The 14,038-nt window shown below is 38.5% G+C and overlaps 1 protein-coding gene across 3 annotated transcripts in view; it reads right to left on the minus strand.

Annotated features, from left to right (window-relative positions):
* FBXL2 (F-box and leucine rich repeat protein 2) overlaps window positions 1-14,038 on the minus strand; it is an 86,118-nt gene that overhangs the window by 43,423 nt on the left and 28,657 nt on the right. For all 3 annotated transcript variants that reach the window (XR_009566018.2, XR_009566019.1, XM_030830073.2), the window contains exons 3-4: window positions 4,844-4,898; window positions 4,520-4,594 (exon numbers count right to left, since the gene is read on the minus strand). Coding sequence is in view for 1 of the 3 variants with exons in the window: in XM_030830073.2 (XP_030685933.1) it covers window positions 4,520-4,594; window positions 4,844-4,898 (130 nt within the window). In the remaining 2 variants the exon portion in view is untranslated. The remainder of the gene's footprint in view (window positions 1-4,519; window positions 4,595-4,843; window positions 4,899-14,038) is intronic.

A 14,038-nucleotide genomic window follows, 5' to 3' on the forward strand; every position in this document is an offset into this window, starting at 1 on the left:
ATCTTGAACCTGCCAACTTTCAGACTGAAATTTACACCACTGGCTCTGCTGGTTCACAGGCCTTCTGACTCAGACTGGAGCTACATATCAGCTCTCCGGGGCCTCCAGCTTGCTGACTGCAGATCTTGGGACTTCTCAGCCTCCATAATCACATGACCCAATTCCTTATAATAAATCTCTATGTCTATATTAATATACACTTTTTTTAACATCTTTATTGGAGTATAATTGCTTTACAATGTTGTATTAGTTTCTGCTGCATAACAAAGTGAATCAGCTATACGTATATATATATATATATCCCCATATCCCCTCCCTCTTGCGTCTCCCTCCTACCCTCCCTATCCCACCCCTCTAGGTGGACACAAAGCACTGAGCTGATCTCCCTGTGCTGTTCGGCTGCTTCCCACTAGCTATCTGTTTTACATTTGGTAGTGTATATATGTCAATGCCACTCTCTCACTTTGTCCCAGGTTACCCTTCCCCCTCCCTGTGTCCTCAAGTCCATTCTCTACATCTGTGTCTTTATTCTTGTCCTGCCCCTAGGTTCTTCAGAACCTTTTTTTTTTTTAGATTCCATACATATGTGTGTGAATACGGTATTTGTTTTTCTCTTTCTGACTTACTTCACTTTGTATGACAGTCTTTAGGTCCATCCACCTCACTACAAATAACTCAGTTTCGTTTCTTTTTATGGCTGAGTAATATTCCATTGTATGTATGTGCCACATCTTTATCCATTCATCTGTCGATGGACACTTAGGTTGCTTCCATGTCCTGGCTATTGTAAATAGTACACACGTATCTTATTGGTTCTGTTTTTCTGGAGAATCCTGACTAATACAGATTGGATCCATTATCTTCATTTTTCAAATAAAGAAATTAAATGGTTAAATTGCCAAGGTTACACTTTAGTGAGTAGTAGAATTGGGGTTTATAACAGGTTTCACTGACTCTAAAAGCTGTATGTTCTGCACAATTACCACCTCCACAAGGGAGAAAACATTGAAAAGGCCATTTTGTTTCATTTTTAATACTTATTATCCTCACTTTATAAAACAGCAATCTTGACACTGAACTCTAAGCACTAAGAATTCACTAGGACACATCAAACCACAGTATCACAGAAGCAGGGCTCACACATATTATATCTGGCTAATAACTTAATTCAGTTGAAAATCCAAACTCTGATATTGCTGGTGACTTTATCTATGCTTTCTTGAGTCTTATCTAAGTTAATAATTAGTTTTTGGGGCTTCCCTGGTGGCGCAGTGGTTGAGAGTCCGCCTGCCGATGCAGGGGACACGGGTTCGTGCCCCGGTCCGGGAAGATCCCACATGCCGCGGAGCGGCTGGGCCCGTGAGCCATGGCTGCTGAGCCTGCGTGTCCGGAGCCTGTGCTCCACAACGGGAGAGGCCACAACAGTGAGAGGCCCGCGTACCAAAATAAAAAATAAATATTAGTTTTTGAACCAACACTCCAGACACCTGTAAAATAAATTTCTGTCAGTGGGAGGAAAAACATTATGACTTGGAAATCCAAGATAAATATTTAAGTACTAAATAAAACAGCAAAAACAACTCCACACCAATGTCTACAAATAGAGCACACCATCTATCTTCTCCATTCCATGTTAGTCACGTTTATACAAACTTCCTATTCTTCCTTTTTTGGAGTAAAAGTTTTTATACTGGAATAAAAAAATTACATTCAGAATTTTCTGTTCCACTGTTTCCAACTAAGAGAAAAAAATGAGTAAATCCTTTTCAAATGCAAATGACACTGTGTAACATCTATTAGATAGTATGTTGTAGGTATGCATTTTAGAAAGAAGGGCTTTACAGAAAAATAAGGCCTAATGGAGAGACCCTTGGACTTATGAGTTTTAGATAACATACTACTTGGTTATTTCTCATTTTTGGCCTCACAGAATCTTTAATGACCAGGAAGACTAACAACAAAATGTTCAACTTTTAAAGGCATGGAAAATGCCTAAACATCAGGGAAACCTGATGTTTACTTAGGAGAGAGTGATGCTCAAGGAGAGGCCCAATGCACATTAGTCACCTGCATGTGCTATTCTGCCTTTTCTTTGAAATTCAAGTCATGAAACCCACTGTTTAAGGTACCTACTCTCTCTTCTTACTAGGTGAGGGACCTCAGGTAAGTTACTCAAACTTTTTGTGCCTCAGTTTCTTCAACATGGTGTTTTTGAGAAGATTAAATTAATTAATATACAAAAAGTGCTCAGAAGAGTGCCTGGCACACAGTAAATACTCTTAGTCCTGATCCTTGGCACCTTTTCTATTCTCTCAACAGATCCATAAATCACCACTTTCGTCCCAAAGAAATGAATTTGAGACCATGAGTTTATCCATGGGATGCTTCCCAGTATAAGCATCCAGAGGGTCCTGTTAGTGTCTATGGGAGGCCCCACACTTGGTTCAGAATCAACCTGGACTCAAAGTGGTAGCCCAAAGGGGTAACTAAATAGTATTAGACTATATTTTTCACATGTAGTTCTCTACGTAACTGGTAAACCATAAACTGGTCTGTCGTTGGTAGAAGTACTCAAGTACTTCTGCAATGTGTTTATATAGCTGTAGTCAGCAGTCAGCTAAAATTGTGAAATCAAATAATGCACAAGGTAATGACATTTACTTAAAATAGAATTTTTTTTTTTTGACCACACTGCACTGCACGGCTTGCAGGATCTTAGCTCCCTGACCAGGGATCAAACCCGCATGGAGTCTTAACCACTGGACCACCAGGAAAGTCCTGAAATAGTATTTTTTAATATCTGAATTTAAAAGTTTTTTATGTGCATTCCAGAAAGTTGTAGTTTGGAAAAATCATCAAAGAAAACTGAGGAGACAATTAAAAAACCACAGAAAAAAATTTTTTTACAAATTTTTTTTAAAACAATGACTCTTTGGCCAGAAGAAATGACCACAATTTTTGGAGTTTAATGTTCTCCTCAACATCACTAAGTAACACAATGAACCATGAACTACAGATTATCAGTTTGAAGGGGAATTACATGTCAGCATGTTTGGGTAGGGCACTGTTGCAATCGTGAAATCTGGAAAGAGCATTAAAGAATTCCTGATTCAGGGACCAGAGTCCAAGCCAGGAGCTACAGCTTATCTTTCCAGGGAGCATGAGAAGCCCTGAGGCCCCTGACAGCTTCCAAGCTCAGAGCACAGCAACCTGAGCAGTGGGAAATACTGTGCTCAGCCCCACCTCCTGTAGGGGATTCTGCTCCACTGGTTTGAGATGGGACCAGAGCCTGGCAAGCAGCAAGTAACCTAGAGAAGGAGGTGATGGGCCTCCACCACTGGCCATCAGTTCTTGTAGGTAACACCAGCTTAAGTGAGTCACAGGAAATTGTTTGGGCCCATCTCACTGTTAAACACATTCATTTCCTTATCCATTAAAAAAGATACAAAGAATTTACTTCAATAAAAACAAGTGATAAACATGCTATGTGAGTAACTGAATTAAAATACAATTCCAGGGCTTCCCTGGTGGCGCAGTGGTTGAGAGTCTGCCTGCCGATGCAGGGGACACGGGTTCGTGCCCCAGTCCGGGAAGATCCCACATGCCGCGGAGCGGCTGGGCCCGTGAGCCATGGCCGCTGAGCCTGCGCGTCCGGAGCCTGTGCTCCGCAATGGGAGAGGCCACAGCAGTGAGAGACCCGCGTACCGCAAAAAAAAAAAAAAAAAAAAAATACAATTGTAACTGAGTTGGCTAAACTAGAAATCAATAAGGTTTTACTAACATTGGGTAGATAATGAACTTCAACATCCCCAGACCCTTAAAACAGCACTCCCAACAATTACTATGTACAATGCTCTTTATTACTTCCCTGTTTCTTTTTGGTTATAAATTGGTATTTAATATTAAAGTTGTTTTAAAATAAACTTTTCTCATTTGACCTGGTTTACCACTCTTAAATGAGGATATTTACATATTTCCAGATAAATACACCAGAATCCTGGAATTATAAAGGCTCTAAGGATTATTTCACTTCTTCATTTTATAAATAATATAACTGAGGCACTAAGAGAGTAAATGTCTTAAGTGGCTGAGCTGGAGTTATATCTCATAATTCCAGCCTCATTCCCGAGTCCCTGCTTCTGCCATTTCTCCATTCCTGATGCTGAATTAGAATTCTCAATGGAGTTTTCAGATCAATAAATATTTGTCAAGAGTCTCCTAAGATAAGCATTGAACCAGGTGTTAATGATACAGGTGTGAGGCTTTGAAAAGCTGAGTGGTAAAACTTAGATTATAAACATGATCAAGGGGGAAAAGTAAACGTCTGTTACTGATAAAAGTAAAATGCAAACAGAATTTTGGTCTTGAAGTATGCAAATATCTTCCAGGTTTTTTCCTCTCTATTCCACCTTGGCACCTTCATATTAAATCTAAATGCAGCAAAATAAAAAGGCAGGAAAGAGTGAGCAGTTTACTTATCTTTTAAAAAAGTCTTTTGTCTAAAACAAGGTTAACTTACCTCTACATCTGTTTGAAAGTTAAAAAGGTCTATTCTTTGCCAGTTGCTTCCATCCAGGGCTAAGATATTCCAAGCCTGGGAGGTTGGGAGAGATTAGGGTGAAAAAGATATATTTATTGCGACTGTTAAGGAAAGTCTTGATTCAACCTTTATTATTTCCAAATGTTTATTCATGATAGACATTAAGCTGATAATCAAATGTGGAATTATGGTAACATTGTGTTATGTTACATATAAAAGATGACATTTTAATTTTTAACTTGAACTTATCCTCATTCTAATAAAACTTGTATTTCTTGATTACAAATTTGGTTAATACTCTACCTTGGAAATCTGTGCACATCGGCACAAAGTTACTATATCCAAGAAGGAAAATATTCTAGGAAGAAAGGGGAAAAAAAGCACAAAAATAAGATGGTGTTAACATTTTAGAATATTTATAACTTGAAAGATAAAATCTAATGAGCCATTTGGATATTCATAACTTTTTCAAGATTCCTCAATTCGTAATACACAAGTGCACTATAATTGTTCATCACTACTATGACATATTAAATGTTTGCACATTCCAAAGCTGTTTTAGACACACTACACAAGTCCCCTTAACCCAGAATTCATTAAACTTTTATTTCCCTTGTTCTAAGTCATGGACATGGAACAGTAGATCATAACCTGTTCTATTCAAAGACCAATCTCTCGGGACTTCCCTGCTGGCACAGTGCTTAAGACTCTGAGCTCCCAATGCAGGGGGCCTGGGTTCAATCCCTGGTCAGGGAACTAGATCCCACATGCATGCCACAACTAAGAGTTCACATGCTACAACTAAGGAGCTGGTGAGCCGCAACTAAGGAGCCCAACTGCCACAACTAAGGAGCCTGCTGGCCGCAACTAAGACCCCGTGCAACCAAATAAATAAATGAATAGATGAACATAACATCAATCAGTGAGCTGTAGGAGACAACTTTAAAAAAAAGACAAAAAAAGACCAATCTCTCACCTCCCAGGCATTGAGCCTAGTGAGGGCTAAATCATTCTAATTCCCATGCAAACCCCACTTTTGGTGGTAGACGCATGAAACAGGCTCAGGTGCCTGAGCCTCAAATAACACGGCCAAGAAAAGCTCAACAATAAAACCCACTCACTTTTTATCTATCTGCTCACAGGGCAGAAAGATGGAGCTCATTTCCTGAGCAAAAGCCAAGAAGTTACAGAAGATGGGAAAGATGGGGAAAAAGAAAAGCAGAGAGAAGCAAACAAAAGCTTAGTTGACACCAGCAGTCCCCCAGTGGAAGCAGTAGCTGTCAGCATGGCAGGGTCAGAGGGAGGTTCTGACATTCTGGCAGTGGAGATGAGCTGCTGATGATAGCACAGTGGCAAATAGCTGTGTGTGCCTCAGCGCTCCGCAGTCACAGCTGAAAACAAAGAGCAGCTTTCCTGAGAGACAAAGAGTAGATGGGGACGAGGTCAGGGACAAACAATAGGGTCTCAATCCCCAGAGTACCGGAAGGTAAATATGAGGGTCTGTGCCTGTGTGTGTGGAAGGTGAAATGGCAAACAGCCACCTAAAAAGTTCTCCAAAATTCTCCAAAGGTAACAATCAGCAGTGCATGGAAAATCCATGGGCTTGGAGAAGATAGTAGATCCATAAAACACCAGAGCACTGCACCCTACAATAAAGCACCCACAGGCAGCACCACGGGGCCAGTGACAGTGTAGATACTGTTCTACAATATAGGCTCCAATCATTTTCTAGAGAAAAGCAAAGGACAGAAGCATAACGGCTGCACTGATCTTAAAAGACTCAATGGAACTTTGTACATAGGAAAATGCCGATGGCTGGAAATGTGTACTTACATATATTAAACATATTTCAGGGTGTCTGCACATCTACATTGCTTCTGTGGTAATACATCTTGCCCCACCACCACAAATGTCTGTGTTCTGTGCCATACAACCATTCCACAATGAGCCACAACTGATCGTCAGCTCACGAAAAGACAAGGACCAGATAGAGAAATGAGTATGGTACAGCAGAATCATATCACACACTGGCATTGGGTTCTAAAGTACAAGCTGAAGGTAGAAAGGAGTTAACTAAGTTTCCCTTGAAAATCCCTCAAGAATGTACCATCTTGGAGACCAACATACTCTATCAACTCTCAGTAATAATAACAATACTGATAATCATAGTTAACACTGATTATGCACTTACATGTGCTAGCTGTCACTCTTTAATTGTCACAACAATGCCATGAGGTGCTATTACGATCTCCATTTTACAGATAGGAACACTGGGACCTGCCAAGGCCACACAGATAGGAAGAGCGGAGCCAGAATTTGAACCCAGGTAGTCTGGCTTGAGAGCCCAAGCCCATGACCCTACACAAAGTGCCCTAGAAAGTTTAACACAGCTGTTGTTCCCTCAGGATTAGACTAGAATCTATTTCTTCAACTGCACAGCAGATGAAGCAGTCTGTGTTGAGTGAGCATGCTGTATGGAAAATATGTTTCTTTCCTTCTTCCTCTCTTTCTTTCTCTTTCTTTCTTTCTTTCTTTCTTTATGGCCAAGCTGTGTGGCTTGTGGGATCTTAGTTCCCTGATCAGGGATCGAACCCAAGCCCTCAGCAGTGAAAGCATGGAGTCTTAACCACTGGACCTCCAGGGAATTCCCAAAACATGTCTCTTTAAACACTAAAATCACACTAACTCAAACAAGATGCTCACACATTCGGACACAAGTGAGAATCAATAGCTGGAACACAAGTTTGCATTTCTCATCTCATGCTTACTACCCAACATTATGATTACTGAATGAAAAAGTAGATTGCCTTCATTATTTACATTATCCCCCCAACACACATACACAGATACTTGAATGTGCACAAGTTAAACAGGCATGATAAGGGACTTCCCTGGTGGTCCAGTGGTTAAGACTCTGCGCTCCCAATGCAGGGGGCCCAGGTCTGATCCCTGGTCAGGGAACTAGATCCCACATGCATGCCGCAACTAAGAGTTCACATACCACAACTAAGGAGCCCACCTGCCACAACTAAGACACAGCACAACCAAATAAATAAATAAATAAATACATTTTAAAATAGGCGTGATAAGACTCCAAACTGCCAAATTAAGCCAAATTCCCAAATCATGTTCCAATGAATAAAATAAACACCCTGAATGACAGAGCCTGGAACATTGGTAATAGAAACAGAGATAGCTAAAGGAATAAGAGTAGTCAGAAATCAGGTTCTGGCCCTTCCAAAACTTTTTATTTTTTTCCTGGAAATTGCTTCCTACCTCAAATGTGTTAACTTCACCCTTCATTAGAAAAGCACTAAAATCGCAACTTGGTTATAAATAAATACACACAGGAGTATATAGGAATGGATTTTTTTTTTTTTTTTTTTTTTGTGTTACGCGGACCTCTCACTGCTGTGGCCTCTCCCATTGCGGAGCACAGGCTCCGGACGCACAGGCTCAGTGGCCATGGCTCACGGGCCCAGCCACTCTGCGGCATGTGGGATCTTCCTGGACCAGGGCACGAACCTATGTCCCCTGCATCGGCAGGCGGACTCTCAACCACTCCGCCACCAGGGAAGCCCGTACTGCTGGACTTTGTATTCTGCTTCACTGGTCTGTCTGCCTCTGTGCCAATGAGACCCTGTTTTTATCATGAAGCTTCAAGCTCTTGATGTCTGGTAACGTTAAGCTCAACTTTGTTTTTCTTTTGTTAAAAATATTTATTTATTTATTTACTTACTTACTTATTTAGGCTGCCCTGGGTCTTAGTTGCCACTCGTGGGATCTTGACTGCAGCATGTTTAGTTGCGGCATGCAGACTTCTTAGTTGTGGCATGTGGACTTCTTAGTTGCAGCATGCGTATGGGATCTAGTTCCTTGGCCAGGGATCAAACCTGGGCCTCCTGCGTTGGACCACCAGGGAAGTCCCCAACTTTGTTTTTATTCATCAAAATTACCTTGGTTATTCTTGGCTACTCTTTTTTTTTTTAATTTCCACTTATGTTTTAGGATCAGCATATCAATTTACACAAGAAAACTTTATAAAATTTTATTGGAATTATGTTGAATTTATAGAAACTTTGGGGAGAATTGGGATCTTGACAATATTAAGTCTTCCAACCCAGAAACATGATATACTCCATTATTTATTTAGGACTTCTTTAATTTCTCACAGTAATTTTTGTAGTTTTCCACATAGATGTTTTGTTCATTTTTAGATTTTTCCCCGCTGGTTATTTGATGATGTTACTATTAAAATGGAATTTTTAAAATGTCATTTACTAATCGTTGCTAGTATATATACTTAACTTTCATATACTATGGCTTGCATACAGCAACATTTCCAAATTCATTTATATATTCCAGTGATTTTCTACAAACAAAATCAATACATTTGAGAATAATGACAATTTTCTTCCTTCCTTTCCAATAATTATACTTTTTATTCTTTTTCTTGCCTTACTGAAGTGGCTGTGATCTTCTCTAGTACCAATAATTGTAATGAAAGACATCTTTTTCTCTTTCCCATCTCAGAAAAAGCTGTCACTCTAATCATTGATTACAATGTTTACTATAGGGCTTTCCTCCTGCCTTTTAAATTTTCTAAAGTTACTTTGTTACACACTATAAAATACCTCAGCTTTGCACATGCATGGTTTTAACAACATCTCTTTAACATTTGCTTATTTCCCCTTTTAAAAACATATTAAATATAAGAGCAGATAGTACATAGAGTTCCCATATATAACTGCCATTTTGAGAAACACATAACACACACACACAGTTTCCCCTATTATTAACATCCTGCATTAGTGTGGCACATTTGTTACAATTAATAAATTAAGACTGACACACTGTTATTAACTAAAATCCACAGTTTATGATAAGGTTCACTCTTTGTATTGTACTATTCTATGGATCTGACAATATATCCACCATTATAGTATCATATAGAATAGTTTACCACCCTAAAAATCACCTGTGCTTCACCTGTTAATCCCTTTTATCCTCCTCATGAACCTCTGGCAACGACTGTTTTTTTGTTGTTTTTTTTTATAAATTTATTTATTTATTTTTGGCTGTGTTGTGTCTTTGTTGCTGCACACGGGCTTTCTCTAGTTGCGGTGAGCAGGGGCTACTCTGTTGCAGTATGCAGACTTCTCACTGCGGTGGCTTCTCTTGTTGCAGAGCACGGGCTCTAGGCACGCAGGCTTCAGTAGTTGTGGCTTGTGGGCTCTAGAGCACAGGCTCAGTAGTTGGGGCTCACGGGCTTAGTTGCTCTGCGGCATGTGGGATCCTCCTGAACCAGGGATCAAACCCGTGTCCCCTGCATTGGCAGGCGATTCTTAACCACTGCGCCAACCACGGAAGTCCCGACTGATCTTTTTAATGTCTCCATAGTTTTTCCTTTTCCAGAATGTCATATAATTGGAATCATAAATATGTAGCTGTTCATATTAGCTTCCTTCACTATGCACATGTCTTTAAGGTTCCTCCATGTCTTTTAGTGGCATGATAGCTCATTACTTTCTATTGCTGAATGATAGTCCACTATATGGATGTATCACTGTTTATCCATTCATTTATATAAGGACACCTTGGTTGCTTCCAGTTTTGAGTGATTATGAATAATCTTGCTATAAACATTTGTATGCAGGTGAATATGTTTTCTACTCAGTTGGATAAATACCTAGGAGTGTTGAGTGCTAGATCATGTAAGTTTAGAAGCTGCAAAATTGTCTTCCAAAGTGTCTACACCGTTTTGAATCACCAGCAATGAGAGTTCCTGTGCTCTGAATCTTGCCAACATTTGATATTGTTCAATTTTTAAATTTTAGCCATTCTAATACACATAGAGTGATATCTCATTGTTATTTTAGTTTTCAATTCCCTAATGACATGATAGCAAGCATCTTTTCATATGCTCATTGCCATCTGTATATGTTCTTTGGTGAGGTGTCTATTCAGATCTTTTGCCCATTTTTTAAATTGGTCTGTTTTCTTGTTGGATTTTAAGTGTTCTTTGTATATTGTGGACATCCGTCCTTTATCATACATGTCTTTGCAAATATTTTCTCCCAATCTGTGGCTTGGCTTTTCATTCTCTTCTCAGAGAAGAAGTTTTTAATTTTAATAAAGTCCAACTTACCAATTTTGTCTTTCATGGATCATGCTTTTGAGGTTGTATCTAAAAACTCACTGTTAAACCCAAGGTCACCTACATTTTCTCCTATGCTTTCTTACGAAAGTTTGATTTTCTCCTATGCTTTCTTACGAAAGTTTGAAAGTTTGGGGTTTTACATTTAGGCCTACGATCTATTTTGAGTCAATTTTTGAGAAAGGTGTAACGTCTATGTTTACATTCTGTTTTTGCATATAAATGTCCAATTGTTCCAATGCCATGTGTTGAAAATATATATTTTCTCCATTAAATTGCTTTTTCTCCTTTGTCAAAGATCAGCTGACTTTGTGTGGCTCTATTTCTGAGCTCTCTATTCTATTCTCTATGTTCCATTGAGTTGTCTATTCTTTTGCCAACACCACACTGTCTTGCTTTTTTTTTTTTTTTACGATTTATTTATTTGGCTGCACTGGGTATTCATTGCTGCACGCAGGCTTTCTCTAGTTGCAGCGAGCAGGGGCTCATTGCGGTGGTTTCTCTTATTGCAGAGCACAGGCTCTAGGCGCGTGGGCTTCAGTAGTTGTGATACGTAGGCTCAATAGTTGTGGCTTGTGGGCTCCAGAACACAGGCTCAGTAGTTGCAGTGCAAGGGCTTAATTGCTCCACAGCATGTGGGATCTTCCCGGACCAGGGATCGAACCCATATACCCTGCAGTGGCAGGCGGATTCTTAACCACTGCCACCAGGGAAGTCTCTGTCTTGATCTCTAAAACTCTAAACTAAGTCTTCATAGGTCAGTAGTGTCAGTCCTCCAACTCTGTTCTTCTTCAGTAATGCATTGGCCTTTCAGAGTCTTTTGTCTTTCTACACAAACTTTAAAATAGATTTGTCAATATCCACAAAATAACTCGGTGGTATTTTTTATCAGCATTGTGTTGACTCCATAGATCAACTTGGGAAGAATTAACATTTTAACAATATTGAGTCTTCTTATCCATGAATGTGTAACATCTCTTTATTTATTTAGACCTTCTTTGATTTCTTTCACTGGAGCTGGGGTTTTCATCATAAAAATCTTTTGCTAGATTTATACCTAAGTATTCATTTTTTGAGGCTAATGTAAGTGGTATTGTTTTTTATTTTAACTTCCAGTTGTTCACTGCTGGTGAACAATACCAGAAATGGCAATAGGAAAGCAATTACCTTCCGCATATTAACCTTGTATCGTGCAACATTATATAACTGCTTATTAATTACAGGAATATTTTGTCAATTCTTTTGGATTTTCTACATACACAATCATGTAATCTACAAACAAAACCAATGTATACCTTCCCAATGTATACTTTTTCTTTTCTTTCCTTACCTAATTGTATTAGGTAGGACTTCAGCAGTACTGTGATGAACAGGAGTAGTAAGAGGGGACATCATTTTCTGGTTCCTGAGCTTGGGGATAAAGCAACCAGTTTCTCACCGTTAAGTACACTGTTAGCCGTAGGGGTTTTTTTGTAGATATTCTTGATCAAGTTGAGGAAGTTCCCCTCTATTTTGGGTTTGATGAGACTTTTAATCATGAATGAGTGTTAAAATTTGCCAAATACTTTTTCTGCATCTACTAATATGACCATATGATTTTGTTCTTTATCAGATCATTGATGTGATTGATTATGTTGATTTTTGAATGTTGAGGCATCCTTGCATGCATGAAATAAATCCCACTTGGTTATAGTATATAATTCTTTTTATACATTGTTCAATCTGATTTGCTAACTTTTTTTTGAAGACTTCTGCATCTGTGTTCACGAGAGATATTGTTCTGTACTTTTCCTTTCTATAATGTCTTTTTCTGGTTTTGGTATTAGGGTAATGTTAGCTTCACAGAATAAGTTAGGAATTATTCTGCTTCTATTTTCTGGATGACAACGTAGAGAATTAGTATCATTTCTTTCTTATGTTTGGTAGCATTCACCAATTAAATCATCTGGGTCTGATGTAGTAATTACATATATGTAATTGTGTCTGAAATGTTGGAGAGTATGTTGTAGACACGATGTTCATTTACCCTTAAAATACTCACATACTTCCTAAAGACAAGGACGTTCTTTTCAGAAACACAGTACAATTAACAAAACAAGGAAAACTAACACCGACACAATACTATAATCTATATAGATCTTATTCAAAATCTGTCAATTGTCCCATTAATGATCCTTAAAACAAAAGAAAAACTTTTTTTTCCGGCCCAGGATCACATATTGCATTTATTTGCCACGTCTCTTTAGTCTCTTCTAATCTAAAACATTTTTTCAGTCTTTATCTTTCATGACTTTGCTACTTTTGAAGCATATAGCCAGTTACTCTGTAGAATGTTCTGCCATGTGTCTAATATTTCCTCACGATTAGACTCAAGTTATAATTTTTGTCAGGAATGCCACAGAAATGACATTGTGCTCTTCTTGTGCATTACATCAGGGGCATATGGTGTACATTTGTCCTATTAGTGATGATGCCAACTTTGATCACTTGGTTAAGATGATTTCTGCCGGTGTGCCCCATTATAAAATTACATTTTTTCCCTCTGCAATTAATATATATCTTGTGGGAGATTAGTTGAAACTATGAAAACGTTTTGTTTCTCACGTCATACCTTCACATATCTCATTATTTCGAAACTGGTAAATAAAGGAAAAGAACGTCAAGCATTTATCCTGCCTTTCTTCTACATAAACTGTATCACTGTGTAATCAAACAGAAGTGAAGTAATTCTTTATAAAAGCATTCCATATCATATGATATCATTTATACATGGAATCTAAAGAAAAGGGGTACAAATGAACTTATTTACAAAACAGAAGTACAGTCATGGATGTAGAAAACAAACATGGTTACCAAGGGATAAGAGGCGTAGGGATAATTTGGGAGATTGGGATTGACATATACACACTACTATATATAAAATAGATAACTAATAAGAACCTGCTGTATACCACAGGGAACTCAATACTCTGTAATGGCCTATATGGGAAAGAATCTAAAAAAAAAAGAGTGGATATATAACTGATTCACTATGCTATACACCTGAAACTAACAACACTGTAAATCAACTATACTCCAATAAAAAAAAATTTTTAAAGCAGTCCAACTAATAAATGAAGAAAAAGAATCAGAATATCATCATTTTGCAGCCCCAATAAGTTAATGATCTAGGCAATAAGCATACATAGATGCCAGCACAAAAAAAGGAAACCAAACATTGTGTAACTCCTAATAAAAGAACACACCACCACATAGTCTTACTAAAGGGATAGAACCTGAGTCTGATCAAACCTCTGGATCCAGCTGTCAATTTCCAAGAAATACAGATAAAGGAAACATGC

Source organism: Globicephala melas, chromosome 11 (genome assembly GCF_963455315.2).
Source record: "Globicephala melas chromosome 11, mGloMel1.2, whole genome shotgun sequence".
Classification (NCBI taxonomy): domain Eukaryota; kingdom Metazoa; phylum Chordata; class Mammalia; order Artiodactyla; family Delphinidae; genus Globicephala; species Globicephala melas.